Source organism: Rhinoraja longicauda, chromosome 10 (genome assembly GCF_053455715.1).
Source record: "Rhinoraja longicauda isolate Sanriku21f chromosome 10, sRhiLon1.1, whole genome shotgun sequence".
Classification (NCBI taxonomy): Eukaryota; Metazoa; Chordata; class Chondrichthyes; order Rajiformes; family Arhynchobatidae; genus Rhinoraja; species Rhinoraja longicauda.
Window position 1 is genome coordinate 7,176,813 of NC_135962.1, and position 14,579 is coordinate 7,191,391.

A 14,579-nucleotide genomic window follows, 5' to 3' on the forward strand; every position below is an offset into this window, starting at 1 on the left:
CCATTGTCTAAGGCTGCAGATGATGCATAGGCAAATAACTGCAGATGCTGGTACAAATCGAAGGTATCACAAAAAGCTGGAGTAACCCAGCGGGTCAGGCAGCATCTCTGGAGAGAAGGAATGGGTGACGTTTCGGGTCGAGACCCTTCTTCAGACTGATGTGTCATCAGTCTGAAGAAGGGTCTCGACCCGAAACGTCACCCATTCCTCTCCAGAGATGATGTGATCACTTTCTGCTCCTCATCACCTCCCCCCACCGTCCCAACCCTAGCCTCCTGTCCGCCAATCAATTGCCAGGACTAAAGCCATCAGCGTTTATCTCCAATCTTCAGCAATATAATTACGTCTTTTGCAAGGCTTCCTGTCTGATATTTTTAACCTTCCCCTGGCTTGCCGATAAACCCCTCTCTCTCTCTCTCTCTCTCACTATCTCTCTCTCTCTCCCTCTCCTGCTCTCCCCTCCGCCATCTCTCCCACACCTCTCCCACACTCACGGTCTCCCTCTCTCCCCGCCTCTTTTTTTTCCTTTTTTTTTTTCCTTTTCAAAGACTTTATTCAGCACAAACACATGATACATCACATCAAAACCACATTCAGAGGTTACAAAACATCAAGTAATCATTATAATGCAATGTTGCCTTCATTATTTACAATGCTCTCAACCCCCCGCGGTGACCAGCGCCCACGGAAGGCCTCCCGAGTCCCCGTGGTCACCGCGTGTTCCCTCTCTAGGGTCACACGCGCACGGACGTAGGCCCGGAAGAGGGGAAGGCAGCCGACTCTGGCAAGACCATCGACCGCCCGCTGCCTGGACCCACGAATGGCCATCTTGGCCAGGCCCAAGAGCAAACCGACAGGGAGGTCCCACCCCCCCGAACGACCCTCCCCGCTCCCTGCCTTGCGTCCAAACACTAGAATCGTAGGACTAAAGTGTAACCAAAACTTGAGGAACAACCCCTTCAGATATTGGTACAGGGGCAGTAACCTCTCACACTCCATATACACGTGGAACACGGTCTCTTCCTCACCGCAGAAAATACAGGCGGCCGACGAGCCCGTGAACCGACTCAACAGTTTATTACACGCCACCGCTCTGTGCAACTCTCCACCCCAGATACACACTCTCTCTCTCCCTCTCTCTCTCTCTCTCTCTCTCTCTCTCTCTCTCTCTCTCTCTCTCTCTCTCTCTCTCTCTCTCTCTCTCTCCCTCTCTCTCTCCCTCTCTCTCCCTCTCCCTCTCTCTCCCTCCCTCTCTCTCAATTCAATTCAATTTTCAATTTAAACACTTTATTGGCATGATAAGATACATCATTATATTGCCAAAGTACAGAACATAACATACATATCTAAAATGCATGAACATAAATACAAGTACACAGTGCATGGGTCGATATGCCCCTGTACATATATATACATATATATACACGCAATACATTTATAGCCTTTTATCGATTGCTACTCGTTGTAAGCAGTGCAGCAAGGTAGCAGGTTTAGCAGGTCAATATTAATTTCTTAGTGTCAATTAGTGTATGCGTGTATGTGTACATGTTGGTCATTCACTGTCTCTCAGGTTGTGGTATGCTGTTACGTATTGTGCGCCAAGATGTGCCGTATTTCCTTCGCCAAGGATTATTCTTAGTTTTGATATATCATCTAGTTCTTTAAAATCTGGGGTTGCCAGACTGATTTTTTCAAAGTATATTTTCCTTATTTTGTCGAATTTTTTACATTTTAAGAGGGAGTGCATCTCTGTTTCAACTTCATCTGTCAAACAGTGACCGCATATTCTATTTACTCTTGGTTGCCAAGATCTCTTCTGTCTTCCTTCTTCAACTGCCAAATGGTGGTCACTTAACCTGTACTTGGTGAGGGTCTGTCTCTGCTTTATATCTCTAACAGTTGAGAGATAGTCTGCCGATTTATAATCTCTTTTTAAGGCACGGGTAGCACTCTAATCTGCTTTGGCTTTTGGTCACTTTATCCCAATGTTCCAGATAGGTTTCTTTGCATTGTTTAATAATTTGGTTCACTCTAACTGGTGATTGGAAAGCAGTGTTGATCTGAGACTGGTCAAGATTTAACTGAGTAGGGTTAGTTAGTCTCAGTACCAACTGACACAGGGAGCTCTTTACCGAGTTCCCCTCTTGGGTTTGGAGGGCTTTGAACTGGAGGGTGTCTGGGGGACTAGATTTTAGGTGATTCCATAAATTTAGTGCTGGTTTCTGGATATTTATTATCAGTGGGTATCTACCTAATTCCGCCCTACATGCGTTTGTTGGTGTTTTCCTTTGGATGCGGAGGATGTTACGACAAATTTCCGCATGTAGGGCCTCTGTTGTGTGTTTTTCCCATTTAGTATAACCGTGGTGACTGAGTGGACCCCATACTTCACTACCATAAAGCGCAATGAGCTGAATTACACTGTCAAATGTTTTAAGCCAGATTTTAATTGGAATTTGGATGTTGTGGAATCTTCTTTTTATTGCATACAGAGCTCTCCGAGCTTTCTCTTTTAGTGCATTCACTGCCATGCTAAAGCTCTCTGATGCTGCAATAGTTAGACCAAGGTAAGTGTAGCTCATAGTGTGTTCGATAATGATACCATTGAGAGTGAATTGGTATTTGTCTTCCTGACACCTGGGTCTTTTTTGAAAAATCATATCATATCATATCATATATATACAGCCGGAAACAGGCCTTTTCGGCCCACCAAGTCCGTGCCGCCCAGCGATCCCCGTACATTAACACTATCCTACACCCACTAGGGACAATATTTACATTTACCCAGCCAATTAACCTACATACCTGTACGTCTTTGGAGTGTGGGAGGAAACCGAAGATCTCGGAGAAAACCCACGCAGGTCACGGGGAGAACGTACAAACTCCTTACAGTGCAGCACCCGTAGTCAGGATCGAACCTGAGTCTCCGGCGCTGCATTCGCTGTAAAGCAGCATCTCTACCGCTGCGCTACCGTGCCGCCTCATGATATTGGTTTTCTTTAGATTGACTGCCAGGGCCCAATGTTGGCAGTAATCATCGAGTAGGTCTAACTGTTGCTGCAGTCCCTGTTCTGTGGGAGACAACAAAACCAAATCACCCGCATAGAGCAGGGATTTGACCTCTCCGTCCAGCAGACAGAGGCCCAGCGCTGTGCTCTGGTCCAACTTTACTGCCAAGTCGTTTATGTACACATTAAAGTGTTGGGCTCAGATTGCAGCCTTGCCTGACACCTCTTCTCTGGGTGAAGAGATCAGTGCATTTGTCCCCAATTTTGACACCACATTTATTATTCAAATGCATTGATTTGATAAGGTCATATACCTTTCCTCCTATACCACAATGGAGAAGTTTGTAATAAAGCCCTTCGTGCCAAATAGAGTCAAATGCTTTCTTAAAGTCAATAAAACGGGCAAATATGTTTCCATTTTCTGCTCGATGTAAATGTTTTTCAATGAGAGTGTGGAGGGTATAGATATGGTCAGTGGTTTTGGGAGGAAGCCAATTTGGTTTTTACTGAGGATATTATATTTGCTAAGGAAATCCTACATTCTGTTATTTATAATACTGCAGAATAACTTCCCTAGGCAGCTACTGACACAGATGCCACGATAATTGTTTGGATCTGATTTGTTTCCACTCTTATAAATGGGCGAAATAAGCCCCTGACACCAAATATCGGGTAAATAACCTGAACGTAGTATGATGTTGAACAGACTGTGTCCTGCATCTCCGGAGTGCTATACTTAAGCATTTCATTTTTAATGCTGTCTGGACCACAAGCTTTCTTTGAGTGGAGAGATTTAAATTTTGTGGCCAATTCTTCTGGAGTGATTGGGAAGTCGAGAGGGTTTTGATAGTCTTTCTCTCTCTCTCCTCTCCCTTTCTCCACTCTTTCTCCACTCTCTCTCCACTCTCTCCACTCTCTCCCTCTCTCCCTCTCTCCCTCTCTCTCTCTCTCTCTCTCTCTCTCTCTCTCTCTCTCTCTCTCTCTCTCTCTCTCTCTCTCTCTCTCTCTCTCTCTCTCTCTCTCTCTCTCTCTCTCTCTCTCTCTCTCCCCTCCCTCCCTCCCCTCCTCCTCCACCTCCTCCTCCTCCTCCTCCTCCTCCTCCCCCTCCTCCTCCTCCCCCTCCTCCTCCTCCTCCTCCTCCTCCTCCTCCTCCTCCTCCTCCTCCTCCTCCTCCTCCTCCTCCTCCTCCTCCTCCTCCTCCTCCTCCTCCTCCACAAGGAAACCCTCTATTTGCTTCTTATTTTTATTCCCATTCTTATATAAAAAACCTCCATGACATGAGTATGAATATAAATGTACTGTTCTGTTAACAGCTCCCCGTCACCATTATCTGTCTTCCTGTCTACTTGTGCCTTTATTTCTGTGCTCTATCATTTACTTTTGGAGGGCCCTTGGTGGACATTAGTTTTATGGAACAGTTTCCCAAAGTGCAACCTCACTTCTACATCTTTGAATCCTCAATGCCAGTTACTTTGCCCAATCCTTACCCAATCCTCATTTTTCCCTGTTTTCCAAATGCCCACTCCCCCCCCCCCCCCCTTCCCCGGCAACGTTTTCGGTCGGGACCCTTGATCAGACTGATTTTTTCCCACCCTAAACGTTACTTGGCCATTCCCTCCACAGAAGCTGCCTAATCCATTGAGTTATTCCAGCAGTTTGTGTCTTAGAAACATAGAAAATAGGTGCAGGAAGGCCATTCAGCCCTTCGAGCCTGTACGCACCGCCATTCAATATGATCATTGCTGATCATCCAACTCAGTAGCCTGTACCTGCCTTCTCTCCAAACCCCCTGATCCCTTTAGCCACAAGGGCCACATCTAACTCCCTCTTAAATATAGCCAATGAAACTGGCCTCAACTACCCTCTGTGGCAGAGAATTCCACAGATTCACCACTCTGTGTGAAAAAAAACTTTCTCATCTCGGTCCTAAAAGACTTCCCCCTTATCCTTAAACTGTGACCCCTTGTTCTGGACTTCCCCAACAACGGGAACAATCTTCCTGCATCTAGCCTGTCCAACCCCTTAAGAATTTTGTAAGTTTCTATAAGATCCCCCCTCAATCTTCTAAATTCCAGCGAGTACAAACCGAGTCTATCCAGTCTTTCTTCAAATGAAAGTCCTGCCATCCCAGGGATCAATCTGGTGAACCTTCTCTGTACTCCCTCTATGGCAAGAATGTCTTTCCTCAGATTAGGAGACCAAAACTGTACGCAATACTCCAGGTGTGGTCTCACCAATGCCCTGTACAGCTGCAGCAGAACCTCCCTGCTCCTATACTCAAATCCCCTCGCTATGAATGCCAACATACCATTCGCTTTCTTCACTGCCTGCTGCACCTGCATGCCTACTTTCAATGACTGGTGCACCACGACACCCAGGTCTCGTTGCATCTCCCCTTTTCCTAATCTTGCTCAAGATTCTAGCATCTGCGGTTCCTTGTATCGCAAGTTCTATATTTTCCCCTCAATTCTCTTACTCGCTCATTATTCCTGTACATCTACCAACTATGTTATCAACACTTTAATCAGGGTCACAAGAAATCTACATCTTTAGAAAAACCACGATCGTTGATTTGCAAGTGAACACTTTCAAGCCTAGGCAATCTATTGAAAAGGTGACGTTCTGGGCCAAGACACTTCTTCATCACCAGAACAAGGGGTCACAGTTTAAGGATAAGGGGGAAGTCTTTTAGGACCGAGATGAGAAAGTTTTTTTTTCACACAGAGAGTGGTGAATCTGTGGAATTCTCTGCCACAGAGGGTAGTTGAGGCCAGTTCATTGGCTATATTTAAGAGGGAGTTAGATGTGGCCCTTGTGGCTAAAGGGATCCAGGGGTATGGAGAGAAGGCAGGTACGGGATACTGAGTTGGATGATCAGCCGTGATCATATTGAATGGCGGTGTGTACAGGCTGGAAGGGCCGAATGGCCTACTCCTCCACCTATTTTCCATGTTTCTATTCCTTCTCTCCATGGATGCTGAGTTACTCCAGCTTTTTGTGTCTATCTTCGGTTTAAACCAGCATCTGCAGTTCCTTCCTACACAATCTATTGAAAAGACTTATTTATAGCCTTTTAGTTCCTGTCCCCAGTATCAGCAAAAAAAAGACCAAAGAACCTAAAAAAAAACAAAAAACAGAATGCTGGAAGAACTCAGGTGAAGCAGCACCGATGTTGAGGCAAGATGTTAATGTCAACATTCCAGGTGGAGAATCGGCTGAGTTCTTCCGTCATTCTGCTCTTTGTTCCCGATTCCAGGGTCTGCCGTCTCTTTTCGTCATCAAGAAACCTTTGAGCTTTTTGACTTTGAAGGGAGGTGCCCGGGAGATATAGATAAAATAACGCAGATTAGTTCCAATGTCCCAAAGAGGCAAGAAGTTGTGAGTGCATGCTGGCATGCTGGGATTTTCGCTCCAATTATACAGGGCATTCTGTCTGAGGAAGGGTCTCGACCCGAAACGTCACCCATTCCTTCTCTCCTGAGATGCTGCCTGACCTGCTGAGTTACTCCAGCATTTTGTGAATAAATACCTTCGATTTGCACCAGCATCTGCAGTTATTTTCTTATACAGGGCATTGGTCAGTTGGCACTGGGAATATGGTGTACACCTCCGGCCTCCCTACCTTATGAAGGATATAAAGTACGCATCAAATGTTCACCTGAATGATTCTCGGTAGGGACAAGTCCATTATGTGAGGAGAGTTTAAGTAAACGAGGGCTACATTGTCAACTTTAGAAGAAAGAGATGTGATCTCATTTAGGGCGGCACGGTAGCGCAGCGATAGAGTTGCTGCTTTACAGCGAATGCAGCGCCGGAGACTCAGGTTCGATCCTGACTACGGGTGCTGCACTGTAAGGAGTTTGAACGTTCTCCCCGTGACCTGCGTGGGTTTTCTCCGAGATCTTCGGTTTCCTCCCACACTCCAAAGACGTACAGGTATGTAGGTTAATTGGCTGGGTAAATGTAAAAATTGTCCCTAGTGGGTGTAGGATAATGGGATCGCTGGGCGGCGCGGACTTGGTGGGCCGAAAAGGCCTGTTTCCGCGCTGTATATATATGATATGATATGATATGAACATAAAGAGTTCTCATTGTGTGTGGAGATGGAAGTTCAGACTGACTGCTATTCCTGGACACACAGTAGGGTCCAGAATGTTCCTTCCATTCCTGGACACAGGGTAGATGTGGAGTAGATGGTTTCCCAGGACAGATGGCTGTGGAGGCCATCATTGGATATTTTCAAGGCGGAGTTTGACAAATTCTTGATTCGTACGGGGTACGGGTGTTATGGGGAGAAGGCAGGAGAATGGGGTTGTGAAGGAGAGTTAGATCAGCCACATTTGAATGGTGGAGTAGACCTGATGGGCCATCTACTCCACATCTACCCTGTGTCCAGGAATGGGAGGGACAGTCTGGATCCTACTGTGTGTCCAGGAATAGCAGTCAGTCTGAACTACCATCTCCACACAATGAGCTCTCTCTATGTTAAATGAGATCACATCTCTTTCTTCTAAAGTTGACAATGTAGCCCTCGTTTACTTCAACTCTCCTCGCATAATATTCTTGCTGTTGAGGGCGTGCAGCGTAGGTTTACTAGGTTAATTCCCGGAATGGCGGGACTGTCTTATGTGGAAAGACTGGAGCGGCTAGGCTTGTATACACTGGAATTTAGAAGGATGAGAGGGGATCTTATCAAAACGTATAAGATTATTAAGGGGTTTGGACACGTTAGAGGCAGGAAACATGTTCCAAATGTTGGGGGAGTCCAGAACCAGGGGCCACATAGAGACAGTACTGAGTCAGTAGCCGTATGAGAAAGGCTGTGGGGGCCAAGTCAATGGATATTTGTAAGACAGAGATAGACAGATTCTTGATTAGGACGGATGGATGGGGTAGAACTGAGGTGAAGAAAAACTTTTTCAGTCAGAGAGTTGTGAATCTGTGGAATTCTCTGCCTCAGAAGGCAGTGGAGGCCAATTCTCTGAATGCATTCAGAGAGAGCTGGATAGAGCTCTTAAGGATAGCAGAGTCAGGGGTATGGGGAGAAGGCAGGAACGGGGTACTGATTGAGAATGATCAGCCATGATCACATTGAATGGCGGTGCTGGCTCGAAGGACCGAATGGCCTCCTCCTGCACCTATTGTCTATTGTCTAAGTGACCTAATTCTGCTCCTATCGCTTATGAACTTATGAGTGTTTTGAACAAAGGTCACAGCCTCAGAATCGGGGGCCAGATATTCAGGCCACAGATGAAAGGAAAGTTCTTCACTCCAAGGGTGATGAATGTTTTGAATTCGATACCCAAGCAGGCTGTAGAAGCTCAATTGCAAATGATACTGAGAACAGGGCATGATAGAAATCTTTAGATATTCTGCTTTTAGGAGTCATGCAGGGAAATGGGGCTGTGTAGAAAATCAGCCGTGATGGTATTAAATGGTGGGAGCAGCTCGTATGGTAATAAGGTCATAAGGGATAGGAGCAGAATTAGGCCATTCGGCCCATCAAGTCTACCCCGCCATTCAATCGTGCCTGATCTATCTCTCTCTCTCCTAACCCCATTCTCCTGCCTTCTCCCCATAACTCCTGACACCCGTCCTAATCAAGAATCTGTCTATCTCTGTCTTACAAATATCCATTGACTTGGCCCGCCACAGCCTTTCTGAGAGGTCACTGATTTACTGCTGCTCCTCCTACGTACTTAAAAGCACCGTCGCGTGCAGACGGATCAATGGCATATGCGTAGGGAATGACTCCCAGTCCCACAAGCGTGGCAAACAATTCACCCTTCTTTGGAACGGCTACTGCCTCAGTCATCCAGTGAGCTGAGAAGGCTGTGCGTTAGATCTGCCCTGCCTGAGCAGATGAAAGTTTCCCTTCCCGGCTGCTAAAAATAGACCGGGTCCGAAACAGTATTGCTGTGTGTGGGTAGACAGCCTAACGTTGAGATTAATAATAAATTGCAGCTCTCCTCGGGGAGATGGTTAGGGAAGGTGGTTTTGCCGTTTCTTTTATTTAGTCGTGGCATGTTCTATTTCCAACAGAGTGGGGCTAAACGCTTGGGGGGTATTATAGGCTGTGGGAGGGACTTGAGGGGCTGTGAGATTAATCGCTCCATTCTGCATAGTTTGACCTGTGAATGCAGTTTTATAAAGAGGCCAGTCTTTATAAGTCATGCAGGTGCCCTGCATGCAGTTGCTGTGCAGATGGATTTAGAAACATCAAGAAATGTGTACCGCCAGACTCACGATTGGCTTCTTCCCACTATTTTTCAGACTTCTGAACGGTTCTTTCCTATGCTAAAGTGTAGGCCCGATCTTCCGACCTACCTCATTGCAGACGTTGGACTTTTTCCACTGGGACTGGAACGCAGTGACACTATATTCTGCATACTGGTACTTTTCTCTTTGCTCTACCTGGTGGTCATATGGCAGGAATAGGTCACTCAGGCCTTCGAGCCTACTCTGCCATTCAATATGATCTGGGCCAGTCATTCCAACTCAGTATTCTGTTCCAGCTTTCTCCACACATCCATTGATCCCTCAAAGCCTTAGAAGAATATCTAACTCCTTCCTTGCACATAGTTAGTGATTTGGCTTCACCTGCTTTCAGTGGGAGAGAATTCACTGGGAAACAATAATGTCTCCTCATCTCACTACTTGATGGATCTCCCACCCCTCATTGGTATTGGTGTGGCACTGGTTAGTTAATGTCCCGTATACTGAGATACAGGGAAAAACGTTTGCTTTCCAGTGAAATCAGATAATACTGTACACGAGGTACAATCAAGCCATGCAGAAGTGCAACCAGGTGGAGCAAAGAGAAACATAATAGAGTGCAGGATATTACTGCATTGGAGCATTACAGTTCCAGAGAAAAAAGTCCAACGTCCCGCAATGAGGTAGGTTGGAAGATCGGGCCGACACGTCACCTTAGGGAAGAACTGTTCTGATAATAGAGGGAAGAAGCTAAGCATGAGTCTGGTGGTACCTACTTCAAACTTTTGTATCTTCTGCTAGTTGGGAGCAGGAAGAAGAGGGAATGATCAGGATGAGAGAGAGCATTGATGATGTTGGCTGCTTTCCCAAGACAGCGTGAGGTGTAGATGGGGTCAGTGGTGGCGAGTCTGGGCTACAGCCACAACTTTACAACTTCTTACAATTCCTTATCCTTAGATCTGTGATCCCTGGTACTACACCTTCCCCCTACATCAAGAACAGGCTGTCAAGCCAGTGAGAATTTTATATGTTTCTGAAATCCTTTCTCAGTCTTATAAACTTTAGTTAATACAGCCCCTAATTTATAGAGTCAGAGTGTTGTGGGAAGATTCAGCATGGAAGCATGGCCCACTGAGTACACGTCAAGCCTCAAGCATCGAGGTTTTTACACTAATCTTACCCGACCCATTTTATCCCCATATTCTTATTAATTTGCCCTTCCCACACATTCTGCCATTTGGTTTAGTTTAGTTTAGAGATACAGCACGGAAACAGGCCCTTCGGCCCACCGAGTCCGCGCCGACCAGCGATCCCCGCACATTAACACTATCCTACACACACTAGGGACAATTTACACTTACACCAAGCCAATTAACCTGCAAGCCTGCACGTCTTTATAGCGTGAGAGGAAACCAAAGATCTTGGAGAAAACCCACGTGGTCACGGGGAGAACGTACAAACTCCGTACAGACAGCGCCTGTGGTCGGGATGGAACCCGGGTCTCCGGCGCTGCCTGGCAGCAACTCTACCGCTGTGCCGCCCAGGTGCAGGTGTTTACCTACACACGTGGGGCCATTCACACTGGGCAATTAACCTACCCACCCACACACCTCTTTGACCTCTATTATCAAACCGGAGCACCCGGGGAAAACACGGTCAGAGGGAGAAAGGCACAAAAGCTGGAGTAACTCAGCGGGACAGGCAGCATCTCTGGAGAGAAGGAATGGGTGACGTTTCAGGGTCGATGATAGAGGAGTCAGGGGGTATGGGGAGAAGGCAGGAATGGGGTACTGATTGTGGATGATCAGCCATGATCACGGTGAATGGCGGTGCTGACTCGAAGGGCCTCCTCCAGTGGGCTGTTTGTTTTCTATCACACTCTCCCTAGACATCTACATACTAAAACTCTCGTTTGTGATCTTGTTTGTGACTGAACTTCAGCCAAAACGATACACAATAGCGCGACAGTTTTAGGCCCACCTTACTCACCATTGTCACTTTAGCGATAATGCAGGTAGTTTTATTGAAATCGGTGTTACATTTTTAAGTTAATCACATTTTAAAGTTTAAAAGGAGGGGGTGTTATATTATTAAAGTTATTCACATTTTAAAATTTAAGGGGAGGGGAGGAAGGGGGGAGTGGGGAGAAGGAAGGGAGAGGGAGGGGGGGTTGAGGAGAGAGGGAGGGGAGGGGGGGGAGGACAGGACAGGGTGGTGCACCAATGCAGGAGAGGTTTGGGCCCAACGGGTACACTTTGTCTAATTACAAGTGCCTTGAGGCACTTGATTGACCAAGAAATTAAATTCTCTCTTCTCTTTGAAACTAACGTATAATCTGCACCATTTGCTATCCATTCATCTCGCTCTACCAGTAATTTCCATTTCCGTCCAGTCCTCATTTAATTCCCTATACCGTCATCACTAATCTTCTGGGCCTCTTATCTCCCGTCTGCTCCAGTCTGTATTTTATGTTGCTGCTCCATCACTTGACATCCGACAATTAGTGCGATTAGAAAGCACCAAACCCACAGGCAAATTGTTGAAGAAAATTGCGCCAGCTTTGAAGACAGAGATGTGATTTTTAGTTTAGTTTAGAGATACAGCGCGGAAACAGGCCCCTTTGCTTATTTTTATTGCTCTTATTGTTGGACTGTGGGTAATGTGGGTAATCTTTCATTTCACTGCACAATTATGTGTATGTGACAAATAATATTGACTATTGACTCACAAAATGGTGGAATAACTCAGCAGGTCAGGCAGCATCTCAGGAGAGAAGGAATGGGTGACGTTTCGGGTCGAGACACTTCTTCAGACTGAAGGGTCTCAACCCGAAACGTCACCCATTCCTTCTCTCCTGAGATGCTGCCTGACCCGCTGAGTTACTCACCATTTTGTGAATAAATACCTTCGATTTGTACCAGCATCTGCCGTTATTTTCTTACATTGACTATTGACTATTGGGAAGAAACCGGAGATCTCGAAGAAAACCCACGCAGGTCACGGGGAGAACGTACAAACTCCTTACAGACAGCACCCGTAGTCGGGATCGAACCCGGGTCTCTGGCGCTGTAAGCGCTGTAAGGCAGCAAATCTACTGCTGTGCCACCGTGATCCCCTCCCCGTTCGGACTGCACACCCATTTAGTGACTGACTTGCTTCTGATACGTGACGGTCAGAAATGTGTACTTCTGTCAAGCAGTGATTACATCTCGAACACCGAGCCTAGAGTAAACAACTTTCCCATGGCAGGGGGACATTAAAAAAGAGCAGCTGAATTAATTGCAGTATCGACCAGGAATAAGAAGCCCTTTGAGAACTGAAAAGAGTTGCAGAGCTTTGTGAATCATGCCAATGGTCTCCAGGGAGACTGTAAGATAATATGAGCTGGGCAGTCATGTGGTGCATTGTGGTGATAAGATGAGAGTGTGTGAGACTTGAAAGCAATGGCAGGACATTCAGTCGATTTGGAACCATTTCTGGCAAATACACCGATCAGCCAAAACATTATGACCACTGACAGATGAAGTGAATAACATTGATTATCTTGTTACAATGGCACCTGTCAAGGGGTGGGATATATTAGGCAGCAAGCGAACAGTCAGTTCTTGAAGTTGATGTGTTGGATGCAGGAGAAATGGGCAGGAATAAAGACCTGAGCGACTTTGACAAGGGCCAAATTGTCATGGCCAGACGACTGGGTCAGAGCATCTCTGAAACGGCAAGGCTTGTGGGGTGCTCCCGGTCAGCAGTGGTGAGTACCGACCGACAGTGGTCCGAGGAGGGACAAACCACAAACCGGCAACAGACAGGGTGTTGGGCGCCCAAGGCTCATCGATGCGCGAGGGCAACGATGGCTATCCCGTCTGGTCCGAACCGACAGAAGGTCGACTGTGGCACAAGTCACAGAAAATTTTAATGGCGGTCACGGGAGGGAATGTGTCACAATACACAGTGCATCGCACCCTGCTGCGTATGGGGCTGCACACGGAGGACCAACAGCATATTAGGCAGGTGGTCATAATGTTTTGGCTCATCAGATCATAATGTTTTGGCTGATCGGCGTATATCACCAACACTAATACAGGTGTCAGAGCTTATGGGGAGAAGGCAGGAGAATGGGGTGAGGAGGGAGAGATAGATTAGCCGTGATTGAATAGACAATAGATGCAGGAGGAGGCCATTCAGCCCTTCGAGCCAGCACCGCCATTCAATGCGATCATGGCTGATCACTCTCAATCAGTACCCCGTTCCTGCCTTCTCCCCATACCCCCTGACTCCGCTATCCTTGAGCTCTATCCAGCTCTCTCTTGAAAGCATCCAATGAACTGGCCTCCACTGCCTTCTGAGGCAGAGAATTCCACACCTTCACCACTCTCTGACTGAAAAAGTTTTTCCTCATCTCCGTTCTAAATGGCCTACCCCTTATTCTTAAACTGTGGCCCCTTGTTCTGGACTTCCCCAACATTGGGAACATGTTTCCTGCCTCTAATGTGTCCAATGGCTGAGTACACTTGCCGAATGGCCTACTTCTACTCCTATTCCTAATGAGCATGGAAACAGGCCTTTCGGCCCAACTCATCCATGCCGTCGTAGATGTACCACCATAGCAGGTCCCATTGGCCGTTGCCCAAACCTCCGAGACACTTGTGAAGCTTATGGTGCTGTTGTAGGTGACGTCTTTGCACCTTGAATAATGTGAGGCGATGCGTTGCTTTGCAGGAGATCTCAGTCGATGCAGGGACCCAAGCCATCCTACCCTCTGTCGATCCTTCCGAGAATGATTTGTTCCGGGTGTGCGCACGGACGGCAGTCGGACGGGGCCCATGGAGTGCACCAGCGCGTCTGTTGGGTCTGGAGCAAGGTAAAGGAAGCTCCTCCCTCGTGGCTGGGTAAGGCTGGGGGCTAGTGGATCGCACTGTGATAAACGTAGCCCAGAGGGTGAGCATCTCGCCTCCCGTGTTTATCCTGCAGCACAGGAGGTCTGGCTGGTTGGAAGACCTCCCCAATCAGTCCCATTCCCTCTTTAACTTGAAGACAGGACACAATAATGCTGGAGTAACTCAGCGGGACAGGCAGCGTCTCTGGAGAGAAGCAACGGGTGACGTTTCAGGTCTGAAGAAGGGTCTCGACCCGAAACGTCACCCATTCCTTCTCTCCAGAGGCGCTGCCCGTCCCGCTGAGTTACTCCAGCATTTTGTGTCCTGTCTTCGGTGTAAACCAGCATCTCTCAGTTCCTTCCTCCACCATACCTCTTTAACTTTAGTTCAGTTCCAGTTTCGTTTATTGTCACGTGCACCGAGGTGCAGTGAAAGGCTTTTGTTGCGTTCTATCCAGCCAGCGGAAAGACAATGCATG

At 47.1% G+C, this 14,579-nt stretch overlaps 1 protein-coding gene across 2 annotated transcripts in view; it reads left to right on the forward strand.

Moving 5' to 3' along the window:
- The window catches only part of tyro3 (TYRO3 protein tyrosine kinase), a 92,018-nt gene that overhangs the window by 38,899 nt on the left and 38,540 nt on the right, over positions 1-14,579 (forward strand). For both annotated transcript variants that reach the window (XM_078406161.1, XM_078406160.1), the window contains exon 9: positions 13,944-14,085. In XM_078406161.1, coding sequence (XP_078262287.1) covers positions 13,944-14,085 — 142 coding nt within the window. The remainder of the gene's footprint in view (positions 1-13,943; positions 14,086-14,579) is intronic.